At 44.1% G+C, this 18,188-nt stretch overlaps 1 protein-coding gene across 3 annotated transcripts in view; it reads right to left on the reverse strand.

The window, feature by feature from the left end:
* PRKAG2 (protein kinase AMP-activated non-catalytic subunit gamma 2) overlaps window positions 1–18,188 on the reverse strand; it is a 222,848-nt gene that overhangs the window by 137,947 nt on the left and 66,713 nt on the right. For all 3 annotated transcript variants that reach the window (XM_048321701.1, XM_048321860.1, XM_048321787.1), the window contains one exon: window positions 6,965–7,244. In XM_048321701.1, the coding sequence (XP_048177658.1) occupies window positions 6,965–7,244 (280 nt within the window). The remainder of the gene's footprint in view (window positions 1–6,964; window positions 7,245–18,188) is intronic.

An 18,188-nucleotide genomic window follows, 5' to 3' on the forward strand; every position in this document is an offset into this window, starting at 1 on the left:
TGTACATCCTCAATTGTGCAGGATTTCTTTCCCCTTCTTAAAGATGTTATTCCAGAGGTGCTACCACTGTTGCTGATGGGCTCAGCTTTGCCCAGCAGTGGGTCCTTCTCGGAGCCATCTGGCTTTGGCTCTGTTGGACATGGGGGAAGCTTCCAGCAGCTTCTCCCAGAAGCCACTCCTGTAGTCCCCCCCCCCCACCAAAACCTGGCCACACAAATCCAGTGCAGTTACCAACGTTATTCTCATACTGAATCCAAAACACAGCACTGTAGCAGCCACTAGAGGAAAATTAACTCTATCCCAGCCAAAACCAGGACAGTATCCATCTCTTATTCTATGCTGTGATGTCATGCTCAGGTCCAATATTTTCCAGTTCATCCCAATTAATCACAATCACCTTTCCTGTCCTTTGATATACACACACAGTGTTGGACTGTTGCAGGCTGAAGCCAGCTCTGGTTCCAGCTGCTGGAGCCAATCTCCACCTGCAGAAGGCACCTGGCTCTGGGAGGTTGAAGGTGGGCAGCACTGGGGGGATGCATCTACCAAGCATCACAGTGCAGGGGAACAGCACTAAGAAGCCCTCTGCACTACCTCAAAGCCAGGCTTAATTCACCCTCAACCCATATTCAGTTTTCAGCTGTCAGTCTAACAGTGCTGTTGCAAAGAAATTCTCAGACAAAAAATAAATGAAAAATTAAATAAATCTGATAATTAAATTTCAGAGCATTTGTGCAGAAACCCAGCATGCAAAGAGCTGTCTTGGATTTTTCTGCAGGGAACTTCTCAGACTGAAGGGGCTGCACCAGTGGCCAAGCACACACCTCGCCCAAAAAGGTCACTCCAGAGCCTCTTCCAGAGGGGGCTGAGGTGGATTTGCTACAAAGGTGGGATGCTGAATGTGAAGCCCCAACCAGCCATTTACTGCTTCAAAGCTGTACTTAAGAACTACCTGAAGTGGCTGGCAGCCAAGTACATATTGTGGGAAGGTATTTTTGCCTTCCAAGGCAAATCTTTTGTCAGATCACACCTGTGGGGTTATGACCAGATACTGAAGTGGGATAACCAAAGAGAAAAGGTACAAAGACGAGCTCTTGGATATTGTCGAAACCAGTGATAAAATATTGAAGATGAGCAAAACCTTTAAACTCCCAGCCTGCAGTGGAAAATATTTTAAGTTTCACATCTGCAAATCACTTTCTGGTTTAACACTGTCCTACCCCAGCCCTTCCTAAACTGTGTATATTCAAAAGGCAAAATAACATAGCTGGGAAAAGAGCAACTACATGGGAAAGCAAGAGCTGCGAATACCACACATAGTCTTTAAAATGAAAACAAGCAAGGAAGAAGTTGCTTCCAAGAAAAACAGGGAATATGCAGAGTAACAGGTTAGTCTATGTTTTGAACAATGTGTGGGAGTAGGAAGTGGAGGGAAGACGGGGTATGTTATTTAAAACAAAGACTGCATCTACTTTCCCCCACATACTGCTCATGATGACAGGAAAGGAGTGCAGCACAGACTCCTTTCAGATAAAGTGGGGGACAAAAACAAACTCCAGGTCCCTGTGAACTTTTATTTGATGCTTTTTTTTTTAATTGCTGATTGCCTGGATAAAATACAGATTTGTTATAAACCCAAAGGGAAGACTCAAGTGCAGAGTTTCCCAGAAGAGCCACAGCTGGGAGGGACATCTGCAGATCTCTGGTCTGATCCCTGCTCAGAGCAACTTTAAACTGTGGTGCTCAGAGCCTAGTCCAGTCAATTTATTAAAATCTGCAAGGGCAGCAATTTCACAGCCCCTCTGGACCCCTGCTGCCATACCAGCCCCTCCAAGGACATTTTTCCTACACATTCCTGGCGTTTCGCTCACTGACCCTTGCACTTTCCCTGGCCATCCCTGAAGGGCCTGGCACTGTCTTGTCATAACCCCATTAGGAAGACACCACAAAGGCTTCTCTTCCTTTTTCTTCCTCCCCCTACACCACGTGCAGCAACCGCAGTGCAATGGCCCTTTGCTGGACCAGTATGTCCCCACCTCTCTCGTACTGGGGAGCCCACAACTGTTGCAGTGGGGATCCTGCAACACGCATATATCAAACCAGGAGTCCCGTGGAAAGGAAATATATATGGACAGACAGATTCTTGATAGCTGTTTCAGAGATGTTTATTTCTCCAGCCGCATGGCCGGAGCTCTGCCGAGGAACTGTTCCAGTCACGGGACCAAGGGTCCTTCTGCCCGCGCAGGGAACACAAACCAACCAATGGGAACGAGGCTGAGCAGGGACAGGGAAGCCCCGTGTCTGTGCCCTCAGGGCCCCTCTCCCAGGGCTACACGGCAGGGGAGGGACCCCAACACCTCACCCGTTTTATTTTAATAAAAAGAGAATGAAAACAACTGGATAAACATAACAAGAACGGTTTCAAGACAAAACAAGCCACCCTCCTGAGTCTTTAAATGTCCAAACAGATTCTGTGGAACATCTTAGGGCTGACAGAAGGGAGACAGAACTCTGAGCATGCTTTGTGGGGAAACTGAGGCAGGAGAGGGTTTAACTTCTTCCCTTCCCCTTTTCATCCCCCACTCGGCATTGGAAAGAGATTTTTGGGGAAACAATTGGCAAAAGCATGGTTTTGTGAGGGAAACCATGGATGAAAAAACGGATTGGGAGTACACTGGGGGTAATAGGATATAGGGTAAAAGGGAAAGGTGGGATTAGGAAAGGGAAACTGTAGGGGGGACTTACAATGGAGATACTGTCTAACATGACTACGATTTTTTGCATATATACTGCCTTTTACAGGAACACCATCAGGCCCAGTGACCTGCGATGCTTGTAACCCTTTTCTCCCTACTACAATATTAAATTCCACCACCTCTCCATCTCCCAAGCTTGGGATGCATTTTTCAGGGTTATTCTTTTTAATAGCAGTTCTATGCACGAATATGTCTTGCTGGTTGTCACACCTTGTTATAAAACCATAATTTTGCTTAACATTATACCATTTTACTATCCCTAAGGTCTTAGTTGCTATGATCTTTTCCTTTTTCCGAGTGGCTGCTGTTTTCTGTCTCGCTGCGTCTTTGCTCTCTCCTTCGGTCGCTCCCGTGTTGGAATTCTCGGAGCTGCTCGTGCCTGCGCGCTCTTCCCGGGGTCGCGTTCGGGGCTGCGCGGGCCGGGCCGGGCCACGCCGCTCAGTTCTCCGTGCGTCGCCTCCTCTGGTCGCAGCTTCGCTGCCGCTGCCGGGCGCTGCACCCACGTCTCGGCCGGGTCCCCGGGCGATGACTCCCCCGCGCCCTGCTCCAGCGCGCGTCTCGGCCGGGCGCGGCTCCGTTCCACCGCCACCGCCTCCAGCCACCGCCCGCGCGCCGCCCCTCTCGGTCGGGCGTTCACGGGGCTCGCTCCACCATGCGCTGCACAGGACCGGGCGGGCACCGCCGGGTCCCGCCGCGCCTCGCTCCGCCGCCGACACTGCGGCTCGCGTGGCTCCGCCCGCGCGCGGGAACTGCCTCGCTGCTGCTCTCAGAGCGCTCGGTGCACGTGGCCTGGGCCGCATGGTCCCTGCGCCACGCTTCCCTTCGCCAGGACACAGCTGACATTGCTCAACAGTCTCAGTAACTAAATAATATTCACGAAAATATTCTTCCATCGGCATATATTTTGACTCCAATATTAACTGTGTCCAAACGGTTTTCCAAAAGCCCTTGGTAAGAATTAAATCCCAAGAAACATAGAAAAAGTTCTTAAACAACCATGCCAGGAAGTGTTTCAGTTCTTTTTGAGCTTGAATCAAGCTAAAATTTACAAATCGTTGTTCAAGAATCATTTTAAGTTTAAGATAAATGTCCATATGCGGCTCTGAGAGCCAGGAGTCTTCCCACGGTTCCTCCATAGTTTAGATATGGAATAGCAAAGCAAAACCAAGAAGAGGAATCCAAAGTTTCCAGGGTTTACTCACACAAATCAGTCGCTTAGGGATCGGGGATCGTTCTGCTCTCAAATCTCCACCATTTGTTGCAGTGGGGATCCTGCAACACGCATATATCAAACCAGGAGTCCCGTGGAAAGGAAATATATATGGACAGACAGATTCTTGATAGCTGTTTCAGAGATGTTTATTTCTCCAGCCGCATGGCCGGGGCTCTGCCCAGGAACTGTTCCAGTCACGGGACCAAGGGTCCTTCTGCCCGCGCAGGGAACACAAACCAACCAATGGGAACGAGGCTGAGCAGGGGCAGGGAAGCCCCGTGTCTGTGCCCTCAGGGCCCCTCTCCCAGGGCTACACGGCAGGGGAGGGACCCCAACACACAACTGGACCCAGCACTGCTGATGTGTCTCATTGGTACCAAGCAGAGGGGGAGGATGACTTCCCTTGACCTGCTGGTGATCCTCCTAGTGCAGTCCAGCACGGAGTTAATTTTCATTTTAATGCAATTAACCCAGCACCAGCAGGGATGTAAAGGCAGGCAAACGCAGCAAGTCCAGCTGATCTCAATGCACACACAGTTTCAGAACTGGTAAAGCAACCTGAGTTCCATTCACTTTTACACAGGTATCCCAAGCTGTTTGAGAAAATGGAATTTTAATCACATAAATTGTGACAATTTTGAGCAGTGAAGCATTTAAGCACCTTTAGAAATGTGGAGCCACGTGCTGGCTTAGCTCTTCTCAGAGCTCTTCAGCACAGCATCTCTGCAAAAGCCTGAGGTATCTGGTCTAAGGAGCATCTAAGAAGTCTTGTCTCTCAGGAAATGCTGTTCAAGCCACAGAGACTTTGCTTTCAGTGGCACACAACCAATTAACTTACTGTTCTGTAGTACATAGGGTTACTCTATTTGCAAAGTAGCAGAATGCAGAAGTATTGCTTGTAAAAAAATAACAATACAGCAGAAATGCTAACCCATACTTTTCCAGAAGTCTTGAAAGCGTTTTGCTAAATAAAATCCTATAAAAGTTAATAAAATATAGTAGACTCTAAGAGTGCAGTTCATTACTGCCCCGTTTAGCATGTTCTGAATAAAACCTACTTTAACATGGTAGTGCAGGATACCTTCAGATTAGGATACCTTACAGATTAGACCCTCTGTAAGAGAGCTAAATGCTGTGAAAGCATGGTAAGAAATGTTCTATTTTGCCAAAAGCTGTGGAAAGAGAAGAGTTATCAATTTAAACACCAATTAAAATCAGCACATTCTTTCCAAGAGGCTGTCTTGCCTGCCTTAGGAACAAAAGACCACAAGCACCCAAGCCCAGGGCAATTCCTGCAAGGCTCTCGGAGCAGCAGGGTCATGGGTATTTTCTGTTAGCTCAAATATAGCATGGCTCCATTCCAAGCCTGGTCCTGAGGCAGTGATGTGACCTTATCAAAAGGATTTTGCTGACTCCTGGACGATTCCTTTATTTAATATTCTGTTGTACCTAGCTAGGACTTAAATAGTGCTGGCTGGTTAGATAAGTTGATTACAAAGTCCCAGGATGGCTTTGCTCTGCAGTCTAAATTGCTGCTATTCATGCAGCAGAGAGCCCCTCTCTGTGTACTCCATCAGCAGAACACTGCCAATATTTAGGGGCAATATTTAAATCTATGTGGACTAGCAAGAAGAGCTTAAATGGATTTTAATTATTGTCAAGTTTGAACAAGAGGGGAGCGTAAAAAGCACACTTGAACTTCAAGCAGGGATGAACAAATGTCCTTGAACAGATGTTTAGAGCCTTCTCTAAGTCCTTCAGAAGCACAGACTCCTACTTTCAATCTCCTGATGGTGCTTTAGAGAGAAGCAAGGAGTGGAAAAGATACCATTTCAATTAACCTTCAGCAGCACTTCTGGTAAAGAAAAATCCTATATTGGTTTGTATTGGTGTGTTCTTGTGCACAAGTCACTATGAAATGACTTGTTCTGATCAAAGTCAAGGTTTTTAAGAGAAATTCTCATGAAGAAAAATAAGAAGGTCCCTCTCTACTATTCAAAATCACTGAAAACTATCAATACATTGCAGGAACACACAGCCCAACACAAGTATATGCATGACCAATTCTGTACCTACATCGTCACAGAAGATTTGCCAACAATTTAACATTATCTCTTCTGTTCACAGACTGAAAACTCACTCTGGTCTGACAATCCAGCACCCTCTGTGGTAAGATATTATTCCTTTCTTTCCCCTGTAACTCTGCTTCCTTCCCACAGTCACTAACCCCTTGTGAAGAGCAGGTTTGGTTTGTTGACCAGCACTGGGAACCTCTGTTCAGTAAGAAAGCTTTAAAATTGAAGCACGTTCTCAATCCTGATCATTTCTGAGTTCTAGCAGTGGTTAATAGCACACAGGCTGCTGAAAAGCTAAAATCTGTGCCCAGTATAAAGCTGTACAAAGTAACTGCTCTGAAACATGAAGGTTTGCTATGCCTTTCATATTCTTGCAGAGGAGCTCAAATATCCCCTTAATGCTCATTTGACTGGAAACATATATAATTTACTTCTGTCCAGTAAAGGATGCTTTCCCTTCCTACAACAGGACAAAGAAATACCAATTTAAAAACACAGCTGAAATTCCCTTTGGGGTCTACAGAACCTGTAACTCCTGAGTGACCTCATGTCAGTGCCCACCTCCACCACACATCCCGAGAATGTCTCCAGCTGTTCTCATGTCCTGGCACTGATGTCCAACCAACCTTGGAGAAACCACCCAGAAAACTCCCACTAACATGGACAAAGGATTTCTAAGCAAAGCTTAGGAGTGTGATTTCCATCCTCAGCCCTGGTAGGTGCCCCTGAGGTGTCCATAGCCCTGCAGAAGTCACACCTAATAGCCAGCAAGTCAGAAACCCACAACACATGGTCAGTGAAAGAGATAACGAACAGTTAGCACATGCCTCATCTGCACTTACTTCACTACCGCAGGTAAAGAATGGGCCAAGCCCAGGGGTACCGTGTATCTTCCTGAAATAACATGAGCAATTTCTTACTTTTTCTTGATCTGGAGAAAAACTTGATGCCCCCAGGAGAGGTAGACGGGTTAGAATTGGGGGAAGACTCTTTGGAGGAGGACCTGAAGATCCCACTGAAGCTCATTCGGCGTGGGGAGCGTGGGGGAGACTCCTGGTAGGGGAAGGGGAACACTGTTTTGGGTGAGCCAGGACTGTGTTTGGATCTCACAGGGGCAGAAACGGGGCTGGAAGGTCGGTTCTGGAGACCTTTTGAGAAAATGCCTTTTGAAGGACTGCCAGCTGAGTAGCTTTCATCCACCTGAGGAGGAGAGAAGAAGGAAGAAAAAAGAAAAATCACCATTAATTCAGTTCAATTCAGGCCTCTCAGGATCTCTGAACTTGTCCCAACAGAGGCAACTCCTGTTTGTTGGGTTGGTGGATTAGCCAGAGCTCACCTTCCCCAGCACCTGCCTCCACTGACATGCAGGTGTGTGTGTGTGTCACCTCTCTGGCCTCATGCTCCCCCTTGCTCTTAAAGACACCCTGAATTGCACAAAACCATTTCCATGTGTGCACACATTTTATTATCACACATATAATGCAGGAATTTTTCTACTGCTCTTATTTGTTACACATACCTCTTCCTTCCTTGGACAAATGAAAGATGACTGGCAATGAATTTATTTAAGGCGGTGAATGGGCGTGGTTAAGGAAACACGGTGCCCCAAAGTCTTCCTCGTGAATTTAAGCACCCACCCACAGTACTTAAACCTCCATCCCATGATGTGACTCAGCACAGCACACAAGTCCCCAAGTGCCTGACAGGTCTCCATGATGCCAGCCACAGCCACAACTGTGGGATTGCACCTCCTATCCCAAAAATAGAGGAACCATTTTAGTGTGGCGACGCTCCTGCTAATTACCTGAGCTGGGATATGACCTTTCTAACAGTTGTATCCCTTTTGGGACCTCTGCTGGCTTTCCAGCAGTGTAAATATCTGTGCACAGCACAGCACAGTTCTGCACTGGGTGGGCTCACCCAGTGAGGGGGAGAAAAGAACACAGAAAAACAAACAAAAAAAAAGGAGCAGAGATCAAATTCTTCCCCCATACAATTAACAGAAGCTGACCCAAAATGTCTGTGGGATTTGCACGTGCCTGGGCTATACATTAAGTTTATTTCCTTCTGGATGCACAAAGTACTTCTGTGGGTATAAGGCTGCTGTTTTAGCTGGGGGCATTTCTCATGAATGAAGGGCTCTGTTCCTGGCAGAAGGCAGCAGTGGGGTTCAGGTCACTGGGGAATGCTTGAGCCAAGGCCAAGGTGGATGTGCCCACAGCCCTCTGCATGCCTGCTCCTCTCTGCCCAATTACTCAACACAAACCAGGAGGGATAGAGCAGGCAGCAGCTCTTGCCTGTGAAGATGCCTCCTGATGTGTGTCAGTCCAGTTAGGTAAGGGCATTGCTGCCATGGGAGTCATTTTAGGGAGAAACAGCATCTTGCATTAGGATTATTTAGATGAAAGGAAACCTCATGGGCACACATGCTCTCCTTTGGGTTGGTGAAGGCTTGTGTGTATGAACCCAGCTAAAAATGGTCAGCTGAGTTTAAAATCCATGCAAATAACTCTCTTTTCAAAATAATGTTTATTCACAGCTCCAAAACACTTGTAGACAGCAGCATAATGGCCAAACAGCTGCTCCCTCCATAACCCAGGGTCCCACTTCTTGTAGTTCTTTCTGTCTTCTGCAATGCACTTTGGACCAGCTCCTCTTTCCACTTGGGGTGGGACAGACCTGGAGCATGTCCTGATGTGTGGAATTGCAGAAAGGCCTGCAGAGATTACAGTCTCCCTTTTGGGAAGGTTTCTAACCTAAAGGGCAAGTGGCACCTGGTCTGGGAGATGGACACAAATAGCGTGGGTCACTAGGAGGGGCACAGACCTGTGCCAGCACAGCCCTGGTTAGATAGATGATGAATTCTGCTCTGTGTTCCTCTGCACAGCACAGAGATGTCTGACAAGAGACAGAACAACTTTTTATACCTGAATTCCTGTTTTTGACAGTGTGGGCAAAAATGTCTCAAACATACACGTGTCCTTTTACAGATAAGTTAGGAGAGCAGTTGTCCTCAAGGGGAAGTTTTTGAAAAAGATAAGTCAATTCTAACTGAAGCAATAGCAACTACCAGAAGCAACAACAGACTCTGGACAGTCTCCACAAGAGGAGAAAAAAGCAGTGTTTCATGCTTAATGCAGTTGCCTGAGGCTCAGGTTTGCCTCCCAGCTCTGTCATGGATGCTGTGTACAGTCTTGAAAATCCGAATTACACATCTATTCTGCCATGAGGACTGTACCTCCTTTATTCCCACTCTTAAGTCCTCCAGTACTCAGACTGTCTCCCAGTGAGTATTTATCAAGAATAATAGGGCACAGTGCCTCAACGGAGAGCTGGAATAATAACTACACTACAGGAAACTAATAAACAAATGGCACTTTTGTCATGGGTAAAACAGTTCCAAAGTGATAGCTTTCTCATAAAAGCTCATTAACTTTACTAAAATATCATCTGTAAATCACCTGAGACTACTTATGCCTTGTTCTCTTCACAACTACACAGTTTAAGAAACAACCAAGTAGCACAATGGCACCTCCTTCTGCATTGCAATTTTAACAGGTCTGCTGCCAAATCTACTGCCTGAAAGTGAGGAGTAAGAACATTTTCTAGCTTATTTTAATAATAATACAAATCTGCCGCTGCTACTGTAGTTTAGGTGTGTTTCCAGGATGATAAGTTCATTATAATTTTTCCTAAAATGACAAGCCATGACATTTGTAAAGCCAAGGAGCTCATTCTGGCACTGTCCTTAATGCTTCACGTTATCTTTTTTGCATGCTTGTTTGGTTAAAATGACACACTGATAGGAGTAACTTCAAAAGGACTATGGTGTCCTTACACACTAAAGCAATTTTAGAGATGTGAAGTGTCAAACAACAATTTGTCAAAAAGGTCAGCATTCCCTTGTACATGCAAGTCAAGCACAAAAGCAAATCGTTCTCAAATTCTGAGCAGAAGCAGTGGGGTGTTTTTATTTATTGCAATCACAACCAGTTGCCTTCACTCCATTGTGCCAGGCAGATGAATTAATTAATTGTCAGAGCACCAGGGGCACACTGCTAAATACACATGTGCACACTACCAAATTAAAGGAAATTACTACATTGAATTCTTCCTCAGCCTGTTAATTACACACAGGTTACACCCACCATCACGGTGGGTAAACACTTGTGATTTTGCTTGGGGAATTACAACAGCATTGCTTGCTTAGAATATCATTTGTGGCTAATGTATTGCAAGTTTAAAGAGACTATTAGGTGCTTCTGCAAGTAAAATCAGCAGCAAGTTATCACAGCATATCCAAAAGTCGTAAGACAATGTTCATTTTCATGCTTCAGCTGGGAATGAAGAAGAATCTTTGCTGTGGAATAAACCCCATCATCCCATGCAGACTCGGTGTGACAACTCTGGCAGTGATGCTAGAGGCAGGTTACACAGCTAGATCATTCATCAGCTTGTTCTTCATGCTTTTTGGACTCATTTCCTGAAGCTATGATAGGCAGGTGGGCTGAAAACTCCCACATGTGCCTTGGAAAAATAACTATTCCCCCAGCTGAGCTGTAGTAGCAAAATAAAAGTATTACACCCTGGTTTCTCACATTAGTAACCACTGTTAATCACTTTGTTTTGGTCCAGGAGAAGCTGTAAAGTGAGAACGGGCAGAAATATAAAACACACCTAAAAAAACCAAAAACGCTCACAGTGATATGGCTCATTTTATCCCAAACAGATAATTGGCGTCTTGGAGATAAGGAATCCAAACTCACAATACAAGTACAATACTAATAAATGCACAAATAAAATCTAATCAAGCAAATTGAAAACTTCCTCTAGGATTGTTCACCTAATTAAAAAAATCCAACCAACCAACAACAAAACACTTCCTGTGTTGGCTTTATGCAGAGCATATATGGGATCTTTGAGCTCTCTGCCCAACCCTGGACTCCTTAGACCTTAAAACTGCTTATGTTGGAGAGAAATGTCAGCCCCTGACCTTATGCCTGCAGCGAACAGGGGAGCTGGCTTTGGGCTAAATTAGCAGCTTGGTGACCCTACTCTCAGCCTAGAGCAATCTGCTCCCCAGGGAGGTGAAGCAACAGAGCAGAGCCTGTGCTACATCAGATGCACTGGTTGTAGTGACTGACTGCACTTGTTCAAGGCTGAACTGGCCACCTTGCACAGCACTGAGTAAGTATCTCCTAAAATGCTCTAAGTTGCTATCAGCTTTCGTGCTTTGGAGCACAAAAAGGATCCCTGGCTGGGGACCATGGAGAGACTTTGCCCTGTTGTACACACTAAATAATCATAGGCACGTTTCTAAAATACATCCAGAACGATCCACTGCTGAAAACAAAGCAACAGAATGAGACACGTCTCACAGTGCTTGGCATTTAGCAAACTTAGCATTCAATTTTTTGAGTGAAATATAAAGTGATAGTGGGGCACTTGCCCCAAGTCAAGCAGCTCTGGAAGATTTTACTAAAAGGAATAAGATTATGAAAGCTGCCCCTGTCATTTCACCCGGATGATGGAATCTTTCTCTCTTCCTAATCTCTTCTTCCTTTCTCCTAGCCTAGAGTTTGGCTCTTCAACAGGATTGTGCCCAAACCCTTCATCTTCAGGTGAAGAGAACACTCCCTGACCTCTTTTATTTGTTGCTCTGGTTAACATACATCAAGTGAACAACCTTTTATCTTGTGCTGGTAAGAATTATCCATCCTGAAGGTCATCCGGGTCCTCCTGTATAAGATCCTTCCCTATGATTAAAAAAACACCTTTCTTTGCACCTTCAACAACTTTGGTTACTGTGCTTCTATTTTTTGTCTCAGCTTTACTGGCAAAGACCCAGGACTGTTGGGGAAACCCCACCAGTTCTGTCCCTCCATCCAGCACTCATCCTTTCAATACCAATCTTTTCCTTCATCTGTTTTCTTACCTGGCTTGCAATTCTTCATTATTTCACAAGAAATATTGAAGTGCACAACACTTAATCACTACCATATGATAATCCCCAGTGCAATGGGCTAAGATACCAAACTATTCATATTTCCCCACAAACTGGTCTCTCATCATCCTCACACCACCATCTCAGCCCTGCCACAGGCAGAAATTTTCCCAACATTGTTATTTTTGTTCCTTTGTTTTATACTGGAAATCTGATCCCTCTTTTTTTGCCAGATAAAGTCCTCTCTAAGAAGAAATTTCTGGTCTCAACCTAGAACTTAAGGAGCACTGAACTGCAGGGAAGAGAAGTGTCCTGCCAAAGCTACATGCCCAGAAAAATGAACAAGCTCTGCTGAGAAGACCCTGACCACGGACAGGCAGAGACTGTTTTGGAAATCCAGGCACTGCCTGTGCCCCTGCTGCAGCACCTCTTCACAGCCATCCCCTCTGCTCTCCTGCCAAGGGTGCTCCAGCAACAGATCCTTGATTGAGCACATAGCCTTCCCCAGAGGATGCTCTCTCTGAAAAATCTCTGGCTTAGGTTCAGTTTGTGGTAAATTCAGTTTCATTTCTCAGAACAGGCTGAAAAAATAATCTGTCAAATACAAATGGGCTGAATCTAAATAGCCTTTCAAAATACTTCTGAATTTAAGTGAAAGTTATAAAATGCTCCTGAGCTCTGTTCCCTTTTTCTCCAACTCTGAATAGTGAGAACATTTATGGAGCACTATGGAGTTCTGTTTGCTTTAACAACAGTGAGTTATTTGACCTTTATTTTGCCTCTTCACTTAAAAATTTTTTGAAAGGCAAGTAACAGAAAAGGAATTACCTCCCACCATCCTCAACAGGGACAGTAAACACAATTAGAGACAATACACCAGATAGATGTCTGCACTTGTTTCCTGCCCTTCCACTGAATCCCAACAAAAAAGTCCTTTGATAAAGTTAATTGGATGATTCTCTCATTCTGCTGGAATAAAAGAGCTCACAGAGACACAAGAGCTGACTTCATTAGACTGAAAGGTAATGAAGGACTTGCTCTTCCAGTGTTCACATTCACAACCACAGGTCCCTTTTGTTCTGCATGAGCTGTACCAATTGAGATGACATCGTATTTTACAGGGTCAGAGATGTCACTTCCCAAAACTAAAGTACAATGACACTTTCCCAGATTAAAATACAACAGGATGATGCTGGCTGCTCTGGCAGGCTCTGAGAACTCGGCACTGCTGCACACGTGGTCAGGGGAAGGTTTCCAGCAGTGAGCAGGGCTGCTCAACGACAGAAGCAGGCATTAGGAAAGGGGAGAGCAGGGCTGGCTCCCTGTCCAATTCCTAATCCCTAACTACATCTATTTTTAAGCAGTGGATGAGGAGAAGCCGTGCACATCACAGTGCAGTGGTTGTCCGACACGCCCTTGCCCTGAGGCTCCCTGCATCCACTGCAGGTGCCCTATGCCAATATGTGCCCTATGTGGCACTACCCAGGACTTGCTCCCCATCTTCACTGCTCATAAAAAATGGACAATTAAAAGACTCTGAAAAAAATAAATCCAAAGGAGATTTATTTTCCAGTGAAGGAGGGGCTGAAAATGTGGTGGTTTTTTTTCTTCTCCTCCCTGTTCTGGGGTTGCTCGTGCCATTCCCATGAGTCACTGGACAAAACGAAAACTATTTTGGGACCAGAAGCAGGACAAAGCACTCCTTGGAATCCTTCAATATTGAAGTTACTTCTCCAACAGTCTGATTCTAGTTTACCAACAGTTCCCTGCATTGCTGATAGCAGAACAGTGAGTTAGTGCCAAATGCAGTCATAACAAAACCTCTACTTTCACTCTATTCCTTCATTTATACCCCCAGAACCCAAACTAATCCTTTCACCTGAGTCACATCCAGAATCCACAAACAGCTGATTACCTACAGCTATTCTCAAAATCTAACCCAGGCTTCGTGAAAAACTTCCCAAGAAGTCTGCATTAGATGGTCCTAGGGGTAACTGATCACCAGTTGGCAAAATTGAGATGGGCTGTTTGTTTGCAAAACGTGTTTTAAGTGAGTCATGTCATTCTTCATCAGAGTCTCTTGCTCAGAATTTACCACTCTCTCCCCTCTCATTTTTGTATGAACCAAAAATTGTACCAGTAATGAGTCTGTCTATCTTTCAAGCCACTGATAAGGTATGATATAGTATAGCAACAGAATGTTTTGTCTGCCTATAAACAAAGTTTTCCACTGGTAGTCTCCATTTATTTTAGCAGCCAGGTTTTTATTCATTTACTAGGCTCCATGTTTGTTCAGTCTCATTCCAATTTCTTAAATCAAAATGACTTGTGCTACTTCTCTATATATATGACACCCACACTATGACATTTCTCAACCAAATTTATAACTCATTTAAACCCCCACATTTATTCAAAAAGGACCATTTACAATTAATTTCAATCCAAATGAGTCCATTGTAACAGCATCATTAACTAGCCAACATCAGCTATTTCATTGTTTTGCGCAGGACTAATGTTTGACAAACCTGTACATTATCCTAATTGCAAACATCATGTATTAACACAGTAATTGCCTTTTTAGCAGTCTTGTGAATCTTCATCTCTGCTCCATGATTTATTCCCAATCAACACTTGGCAGAGAAAGCTCTGCCACTTCATTCAAGAGTGTTTTATCAGAGTTGTTTGGATTTAATTTTAAAATATTTTACTTTAACAGCTTGTGCTTTAAAGACACTTAGGCTATTAATAGGACAGATCCACCTTTGTCATCTAATGTAAACATCTCACCAGCTTTTTCCCACAGAGAGAAAAGAATTTTTAATGCATACTTCTTTTCCAAGCTTTTGTCTACATTTTTATGACAATTCCGTTATTTCCATAAATAAATTAATCAATATTATTCTTCAAAGGTCTTTTCTCCCACCTCCTCCCTCCTCCATCTATAATTTGCTAGCTGGTTCCCCATGGACAAGTTTCCTGTGTCATTTTTTTTTTTTTTCTTTTTGATCATTCACAACCCTGGGCTTTCATTTGAAACCAATGGCTATCTGTTTCCTGTAATTTCCACACCTTATCCTTTAACCTACATTTTAGATGAAAGATCTATAAACATTCAAGGTGTTAAGACCTCTAAAAGTGATAGAGGCATTTGGGTGCAGAGGGCCACTCATCCCTGACTGCTGCCCTGTTGTACCAGAATTATTTTCTGAATGATGCTCCAAATCACTTGTGATTTTCCAGGTCTCCAAACTGCCCCTCTTCCACTGTCTTTTCCCAGGCTGAGGAAATGCAGTAAATCTGATTGCTTTTCAGCTCCCAGTTGTCCTTGTTTTTATTTCTCTCTTTAATGACCCTGTAAGTTCTCTCTGCAGGAAGAATTGAAGCCATTTCTGGAGAGTTCCACCTTTGAGCATGGGGCAGTCAGCAATATCAGTTGCTTTAGACAAAGCCGCCCATGTGAGTGTTAAGACAATTTGTCTGGCAATAAGAAGGGCAAAAATATCTGTCACAGGCACCTTTCTCCATCACACCATGCCAAACACTTCTACATAAGACCCTTCACAGTATTATATTCTCTATCTTCAAAGGAGGAGGGTGAAAACTATCCCTATCCTCTTCCTGCCATGAGTCATTAAGGAGAGAAGAATACATCATTTATAATAGTAGACATATTAATGAGAAGTGATTAAGGTTGAAATTCAGGAAATGTGTGTCACTTTACCACCGCTGCCAAAAAATTCCTACGTGAACCTGAACAAATAATTCGAGACTTGAATTTCCTAGCTGTGTAATGAGGATTGTTGTCACAGGATAATGATTGAGAGACACTTGCATGGTAAACTGCTGAGAGTTTCTGTGAAAAATGTTAATACAGTTTCTAAAAGCCTTTCAAAAAGAACAGGAGAATTAAATTAAAGGCAGATCAGAAAGATGGGTTGTGAACTCCTCTTGATCTATAGCCCAGGCGACAGAAGAGTTAAGTGCAGGAAGAGAGACATCCCTGATGAATTGCCTGTCTCCAACATGACAAGTGAATGGAAAAAGCCAAACTACTGAGAAATACTGACTTTTAATAGACAAAATTTACACATCAGATGGTGATTTCAAACTGGAACTAAGAAAAGCCCTCCTCCTTGAAAAGGAAGGGTAGCTTGGGGACTTTTTTATGTATCAGCAGTGGGGACTGGCAAACTTTTAGTTAGAATTAAATAATTGCTGCAGTCTGCTGCTACTCATCATTCACTACCAGCAAAAATCCCATACTTCACACTGAGGAAAACAATATATAGGATGGTATGTGTGGCAATGAGTTTTAGAAGATGATCTGGTTTTTTATCAGAAGTGGGGCACTGCCAGCTCCCTTCCTACTATTTTGTTGCATGTGTTGAACAGAGCTCCAAGGATAATGGTAGAAAAAACCTCAGGCTCTTACACAGTCAAGAAGGTCAGTTAAAAATGCAGATATTAAGCCCCAGTTCCATGGTTATTCCAAAGTCAGTTGCACTTCCATAAGCGGAACTTGCCCCAGAATTTACCAGTGCTACGAAAAAAGAAGCAACTATTGAAACGCTCTTCCAGCTCCTCTTCAGACATGAACTCCTCAAAAGCCAGGTGGTGATGAGTCAAAGGTTGGACTCAATAATCTCAGAGGTCTTTTCCAACCTAAATGGTTCTGTGCTTTTGTGAAAAGAGAGTCCTGAGACCAGTTATAAGAAAACAGCAGGATTCAGGAATGGTAGAGTGGAAGTCATTAAATGATACCACGTAATTCTGCACATCAGTGCAATTAGCCTTGGCACATTATTTCCTTGTGACTGAGATTCATGCATTCTTCTCACCTTTCTTTGTGGCAAGCAGGTAAATAAAAAAATCAAGTTTTAGCCAGAAACCCCTGCCTTCTTCCAGCATGACTATCCTTTCCAAAACCATCACATTGTTCACTTTATTCAAACCCTCCAAACAAGCACCTTTTGGTAGCACTGTATGTTTGAGCTTCCCTGGCATCTACAAAGGTTCTCCAGCATCAGCAACTCCTACCTCAGTCTAAAACATCCAATACAGAAAAGAACAAGGCCAATGCTATAAACATATTCAATTGCTGATGGATTGCAGAAATTCTTAAAACATCTGTCCTTAGTTGTGAGGTGCAAAGGAATAGAAACTCATGCTGTCAACAGAGCTAAGGTATTACTGTTGTAGATGCAGATCAGCTTCAGTAAAGAGATATTTATTGCTTTTCCTGCCTTTAACTAAATCTGCAGACTCTCTGCCAAATGGATTGTAGCAGGTTTAATGATCATGGAGGTCCACAGCTTTGTAAATACTGTGACAAGTCAAACTGGTAGCTTTCGGGGTTGTCTATGGGTTGGAGGAGAATCCCTCTTTGCCAAGCTCAGAACGTGGCTGGTAGGAGGCTTACATTTAGCAGACCAGCTTGCACTTCAATGCTTTGTGAAAATGAGGAGGCCAGGACCTGAAGATGACAGATCCCACCCACCATTTTTATTGCTTTGAAGATTGGTATAACCATCTCTAATGTTTTCCATTGAATGTGCTCCCCTAATCCTTTTTAAAGCAAGCCAACTCTGTGACTACATTGGCTTAATTTAATAGCATCAGAAGAACAAATCAATGCCTCCAAGGATAACCTTGAGTTAATCTCACATCAAGGAGGAACCTTTCTACTTTGTTCACGGGAAGGCTCTATCACTATGGCTTCAGCAAATGAAGGCAGTTCGTTTTTCCAGTGCCAAGGACAGAGAGATCAAGGACAGTGAACAGTTAAAGCCTCCACAGACAGAGAGCAACCATCAGGAGGCAATTCCAGGAAAACCTACCAACAGCCACAGGTACTCCTTTGGGCAGTGACTATTTCTGCAGCACCACCACAGATCTTGTAAGCTAACAATATTCCTGAGAATACTGCTATGCAACATCAGCTCATTCTTTTACAGCTGTGTTACACACAACATCTGCATTTACAACAGTACCAGCAGCAGCTTGCATGCTTTGCAGGTTATAGTGCACAAGCACCGTCACGGTAAGGTCTGCAAAAGCCACTGGATTCACCTTAGTGCACCACTCTCAACAGGTTAATGGTATGGTAGGGAAGATGAAAACCCAGGCTTTTTTAAGCCTAACAAACTGTGTTTACCACCAAGGGATTCAAGCAGTGCAAAGAAGGGGAAGCTTTGGATATA

This window comes from Corvus hawaiiensis, chromosome 1, assembly GCF_020740725.1.
Source record: "Corvus hawaiiensis isolate bCorHaw1 chromosome 1, bCorHaw1.pri.cur, whole genome shotgun sequence".
In the NCBI taxonomy this organism is placed as follows: domain Eukaryota; kingdom Metazoa; phylum Chordata; class Aves; order Passeriformes; family Corvidae; genus Corvus; species Corvus hawaiiensis.